General features: G+C 49.3%; 1 protein-coding gene across 1 annotated transcript; it reads right to left on the bottom strand.

Annotated features, from left to right (window-relative positions):
* Positions 1 to 149: 149 nt before the first annotated feature.
* Positions 150 to 6,472, bottom strand: FASTKD5 (FAST kinase domains 5). Its single transcript, XM_010710579.3, has one exon. It carries the CDS (start codon positions 2,797 to 2,799, stop codon positions 364 to 366), a length of 2,436 nt encoding a protein of 811 aa, XP_010708881.1. The 5' UTR covers positions 2,800 to 6,472; the 3' UTR covers positions 150 to 363.
* Between the last annotated feature and the right edge of the window lie 73 nt (positions 6,473 to 6,545).

Below are 6,545 nucleotides of genomic sequence, written 5' to 3' on the forward strand. Positions count from 1 at the left end.
CACTGGTTACCTGGGAGAACAGACCAATCCCTAACATCTATCCCAATTGTTTCCTAAAGATCATGACCCTGTTCTGCACTCAGAGCAAACAAATCCATCGACTTTCATTAAGAATAGAGGGAGGAAAAAAAGTAATAATGGAAGAAAACTAATATGAAGATAGGTTTTATTTGTCATGGCAGCATTTGCAGATCAACAAAGAGCACGGGACACATGATCACGAACAGAGCAGAATTATCTAAGCCGACAAGGCAGATCCAGCACATAAAACACCTACAATAGTTTCACCAGCACTCAAAAGATCATTTCTAACCAGTAACCTGGGAGGCTGCAGCAGCCCCCAAGCAAGCACACGCCGGGCTGTCAGCCAGCCTTGCTGAGCAGCACTGGGTTGAACACCTTGTAATGGAGGTAGCTCAGTTTCTCCAAGCGTGTGCGTTTGAGCAGGGGGAACCATTCCCAGAAGGGAAGCTCCACCACAACGTAGCCCAGCTGCTTCAGCTGCCGTCTCTTCAGGCAGTGCAGCCCCAAGAGGCGCTTGGACAAGTAGCAGTAGTGGTTACGGTTGGACACTTGAATGGCCAGCCTTACCCCTTGGGGCTGCTGGAGGGGCACAAGAGAAGGGGAGGCCCCAGGGAAGCTCCCTGATGGAGTAGTGACTTGCAATCTGGTGTCTGTGATAACGGGTCCAGCCAAAAACGATGCACGTGGCGTCAGTGCTTTGTTCCACTCCTGTCTCCCCACCTCTGCAGGGGACTGGCTGTTAGATTTCCCTTTGATAAGCTGAGCCATTAGGTCATCTGTTAGACTAACTCCTGTGTCTGTGAGCTTTTTATCTGCAACGGTGTCGCTTGAGTTGAAAGGGATGGGATGCCCATCCATGGCCAAATGAACCTCCAAGTCACTTGATCTGGTGTGAGGCAAAATCATGTGGTTTTTCACATACTCAGGACCACCTAACATGCTCTTGAGAAGAGACACGGCTTCCACAATTTCAGGCCTGACAAAGATTTCCTGCTCTGCAAAGTTCAGAACGATCTCAGTCATCTCTTCATAAAGCTGAGGTGAAAGACGGCTGCCTTGGTAGCCTGGGCATTCAATTTCAACACTCTTACCAAGCGTGAACAGGTCCTTTCTGAGTTCATATTTACTTTCTCTCACCTTATGGACAAACTCATCCCTCAAAGCATAATGTATCAGCTCCTCTGGGAAGCGTTTGACAAATGCCAGGCCAAGCAAGCCAGTAAGGAGATGCTCTGGAAACTTCTCAAATTCATGGCGTTTTCTAAGCATCTGCTCTATCAGGCTGGAGTAAAACTCTTCTTCGTTTGGAGGTTCGTAGTCCAGGCATCCAAATGACCACAAGAACTTGGCAGCATCCTTGCTGCGGCAGTAAATCACTTTGGAAGGCAAAGACGTGGCGACAGCAGTCAAAATGCCTTCATCATAGTAGTGTAGGGATGAACAGCTAAGACTTATGTGCATGATACCCTGGATGTTTGTTGTAGGAATTCGAGCAGGGACAACCTTCCCAAGTTTCCTCAAGAGGGGCAGGTGATCCATGCGAGTGTAGCGGAGTATTTTAAGCACGTTCACTAAAGCGTAAGTGCTCATATCTTCCATCTCCAGGGAGACTCTGTCTGCAATCTTTCTCATGACGTGCTCAGAGATACCACTGATGGATTTGAAGAGCCCTAAGCAAATAGTACCCACCTCCTCCAAGGTGCAGGAATCCAAGTACTTCAAAATCACACTTTCCAGCTTCTGCATCAAGTCCGCGGGTGACCTGCGGCCTTCGCCGATGATATAAACAAGCTGAACAAACTGGGGCAAAGTGAGCTCTTTCCAATGCATGTTGGCATAGCTGAATAAAATGCTCAGGTAGGAAGGCACGCTGCGCCCCAGGCAGCGCCAGCAATCTGCCACCAGCAGCAGCTGGTCCAGGTTCATGTCCCACACGCGCCGGCAGAATTCATTCTCACAGGCGTTCAGCACAGGGTGGGTGGGTGGAACAACCAAACGAACGCAGGCCTTTAAGATATCAATGAGTTCTGAAGTGCTGAATGACTGGATATTCTCAATAGTACTGCAACAGAGTGTATTAAACCTGTGGTCAATCATCAACTCTGCGTGTCGTTCCACTGGCAAACGACTCAGCTTGCAAAAATAATCTGTGACAGTTCCTGGGCTGTGGCTGCCCTTGGATATGTGTATGCTGTGCAATATCGAGTCACCTTCTTCTGAAGGGAGAGTCTCTATTGGCTCAAATTTATCAAAGCTGAGAGATCTGTACTCAGGCCTCCCTTGCTGGAACACGCGAGGGTCCTCCTTGGAGTCATGCATCTCTGCTTTTTCCATTTCTGCCTCCTTCTTCTCGGTCTGTGCTGCAGTGAGTCGTGCTGGTATGGTCTGCTTGAGGTGCGGTTTGGGCTTTGGCAGGGCATTTCTGACAGGTGGCAAAGCTTGAGCAGAGGTGGCAGTGAATGTATGCTGAACCTGTGAGGTGCCAGTGCTGGTGGAATCATCAGTGAGAGCCTGGCTGCAGCTCCTAGCAGCACTGCGCTGGGAGGCTGCTCTGCTCTTGGCATAGGCAGAGGGATTATACAATACTCTGTAGTCCAAAGGATCCAGCAAGTGGATCGTGGCTGTGGATTCGGGTCTGCTGTTGGATGTTTCTGGGTTCTCTTCCTCCTGCTTACTTTTGTTGCTTCCGCTCTCGGCCTTGCATTTGGCAGTAGTCAAAAATGTAGTCACCCTGCTCAGCCTTGGAAATCTTCGGCGTATTAACACCGTAGCCATGGATCACAATTTACTGGGGTCACAATTGCTTCCAGGTACTGAAAAAAGGGCAGACGAAGAATGAGTGGCTTCCACCTAACACGGAGCACTTTCTAACCTATCCTTCTCATTACTGAAAGTTAAGAGATGGCAGTGCTTCCCCTAGTGAGAGCAGCTGTTTCCCTGCGAGGCCATAATGCAGTCACTATCGAGCATCACATCATGCAAAGGCAGCTCAAGACAAGCACTCAGGTGGCCTGACACACCTGGAGATGTGGTGCTTGGCAGGCAGGTATCACCAGCTACACAGCAGTTACCAGTAATCTGGCAGAGACTGTAGGACTTCAGGGGAGAAAAGTCATCTCTCTGTCATTCTGTAAGAGACCCAAACTGCTTTTCTTTCATTTTCAACAATGAAAACGTATTCCTGTAGCAAAGTCTTTAACGGCTGTAGCTGCATGTATTCAAACAGAGCATTCTGCTGCTTCAGTCAACAGTATGAAGCACCGACCACCACCCAAGAAGCTGTGGAAGTATCTGTGGTGCCACTCTGCTCTTGCACAAGAGCACTTGGAGTCAGCACATGAAGGTTGTGAGCAAAGAGCCTCCGAAATCAGCTCATGGAAGGGAGGCTGCCCATAACCTGCAGCAGGAAGGAGAAACAGGCCCAGAACAACGTGGGGAAAGAGCATGGAAGAAGAAACACAGATTAGAACAAGATGCTGCATCACGAGGTGAGAACTGGAGGAATAAAAGCTTCACTCTTCAGGCACGGAAGCCTTTCCCAGTGTTAGGGGGTGCCTTCCCAACTCCTGTCTACAGCAGAAAGGGTGAGGATGAGACATCTGTCAGGAGTTAAGCTTTGTGCTGCCAGCATGCACAAGCTGCCAAATGAGCCTGTTTACGATGATTCAGACAAGGCTGAAAAAAAGCACCGGGTCAGCTCTCTGTCTCACACACCCTTATCCCATCTCGGGTGTCCAACACCAAAGATGAATCACAGCAGGAGTTTTCACCTTTAAAATCACTTGTGATCTCAGTGCATGGAGGGCACATGCTAGAACCACAGGGTGTCAAGTAACCAGGAAAAGCAAAGCCTGGCAGAGACACGGCAACAGCGATATGCATTAGCTTCTGTTTCCCCAACACTGGGGAAATAAATCAAACACAGACACTCCTTGAGTTAGAGGTGGATTGAGACGCCCTGTGAGAGCAGGCAAACCCAATCCTACAGCAGCACAATAAGGAAGAGGTGTGACGAATACTGTTTTTGCAGAGTAGGAGAGAAGCTGCAGTGGGATCTGGCTGAACATGAATTGGATTTAGTTTCGAATACAAGGCTCACACGAGCCATCAGGTGATTTATTCCAGCACAATGGTGAAGCATCAGTTCCTTCCAAAAAGAATAAAATAGAGAAGGAAGGTAAGAAAAGAGGGAGAGATGCTGGGGAGAGTCTAAGCAACAGACTGATCCTTGTTAGTGCCAGATGCAGAGTGCTGCCTGCCTGGGGGTTCCCTGCAGTAGCCACTGCTGTCACTCCTACACCATGTTACTGCAAAAGCAGTAACAGTAATAGGCAGGAAGCACATCTGTGCTCTGGAACAGGCACAAGCAGCCTGCTGCTCTCTGAAGGCTGTTCTCTCACCACGTAGCCTCGACATGGCTGTGCTTTTGTCCAAGCATCTCCACACAGAATTGAAAAGAAATAAAAAAAGCATAGGAAAGGCTGGAAGTGCTCAAGGACGAGCTCCTGGAGTCCTCAGCTTCTCCTTTCCTTGATGCCACGGCACAGCATGTAACACCCTGCCTCTGGAAGAACAACGGTGGGGAGAGGAAGAAGACTGAGGGTAAGGGCACACACACATTTGCTTTGCAAAGGGCTCACCAGATATGCAGCATCACAACCACTGTCTGCAGAGAAGAAAGGAGCAGGACAGGCAGGCAAGAGCTCCGGATCTACTCTCCTAGCACACAGCAGTGGCTCAGTTTAATTCTCTGAGATCCTCTCCACCAGCCTGTGTAAAGAGCCAGGCAGAAGAATGGAAACATTCTCTTCTGGCATGAGAAGTGACACTGTGACAGGAGGAGAGATACTGTCCTTTCCATACCACTGCCTGGTGAGCATGGGAAATAAGAAGCTCGCTGAGAACTGGGCCACTAAAACCCCTGCCCAGAGCAACACCACTCCCAGTGCTGTAAGCAGCAGCAGCAAGAAAGCACTGGATTTCAAAGTTCTCCAGCTTCTTGCACATAAATGTCAGATTAAAATGAAATTTCCATCTCTGCTGGCTACTTTCTTGTCCAACTCTGCTTTGCATGTTTTCTATTCAGTTTTCTACCACTGACAGGCAAGCAGTACTAAGACAGCCACTTCTTTAAAACGTGTTCTATTTGCTGTTAAAAGGTGATGCCACCTACAAAACCCAGCACTGCACTGTTACCAAAATCACCCCCTCTCAGCAACGACAGCCCTGCTTCAGAGACAGAGAATCAAAGTCGCTGCGTCTGCACACCAAAGGCAAACGCTGCATGTAGCTAAGAATATCATCCACACAGCTTAGCATTAAGCTCTGTGACGTCTTCAGGAAGACATTCAGTAAGTATATTTTTTCCTTCTTCTGTCCCACATTCAGCAAAACAGCCGTGGAAAAGACCATGCAGAAACAAAGCAGGAATGAAGCTAGATGGGTCAAGATACTTGAAGCACCTTAGGAAGAAGCATGTCCATGTGGCTTTTTGCCCATCTTCAAGTGCCCAAACTTGTTATGATCTATATTTCTATAGCATTTCCAACTCAACCTACATCTCTGCTCATTTTTCCTCTCTTCTTGCTACTCACAGTAATCAGCCTCTCTTTCTCCCACCACTGCACTTCTCATTTAATAGTGTCCAAACTCCCTTCCATCTCTGCCACTAACCAGAAAATTCACTCCCAGTGACTCATCTCCAAAAAGGCTGCAAAGCCTTGGAGATGGGCCCTGCAGGCTGTGAATGCTCTTTGTGGAGGTCTTTTGGGATGAAAACATCTTTGTGTTTGTGCTTGTGCCATGCTTACAGCTGAGTTCCCAGCCAACAAGGAGCTGAACACCAGAACAACAACATTCCTGGAGAGATGCCACATGCTTCTGTGTTCCAGCTCTGTGAGAGGGAATATAAGTGCATCTGAGTCTGAAATACATTCTTTGGAAACACCCAAACAGACTCACTGTAGCACTGGAAAGCCTGTGAGCGATCCAGGCTCACAGATATGTGTCCCTGATACCAAGATCCCATTCTGCGTTCCTCCTGCCCAGCAACCCAGGCAAAGGAAAAAAATCATTATGGCTCCCTTTCTTTCTATTTTGCCCCATCAGATCTGCTCAAATGAGAATGGCTTAGGATAGCATCGTTCAGCGATAACACAACCGTGAAATATCCAGGGCTGGCTGGGACCCACAAGGATCACTGCGTATAACCCCTGGCTCCACACAGCACCACTCAAACCAGCGGGCGGTTCCGTGTCCCAGCTCCGGGCCGTGCCCACGTGCAGCCTGTTCCATGCTCTGAGGCAGAGCCTTTCTGTAATCCCCTCCTGCCCCCTCCTCTGACGCAGCTCCACGCCGTTCCCTCGGGTTCCATCGATTCCCAGCAGCCCAGGCCGCACCTCGCCCCCATTCCCCTTTTACAGGGAGCAGCGAGGTTTTCTCTCCGCCTCTGCATCCCGGCCCGCTCACCAGCTCCCCCACGCCCCTGCCCACCCCGGACGCCTCCAGGCCTGAGGACGCCG

Source organism: Meleagris gallopavo, chromosome 4, assembly GCF_000146605.3.
Source record: "Meleagris gallopavo isolate NT-WF06-2002-E0010 breed Aviagen turkey brand Nicholas breeding stock chromosome 4, Turkey_5.1, whole genome shotgun sequence".
Taxonomy (NCBI): Eukaryota; Metazoa; Chordata; class Aves; order Galliformes; family Phasianidae; genus Meleagris; species Meleagris gallopavo.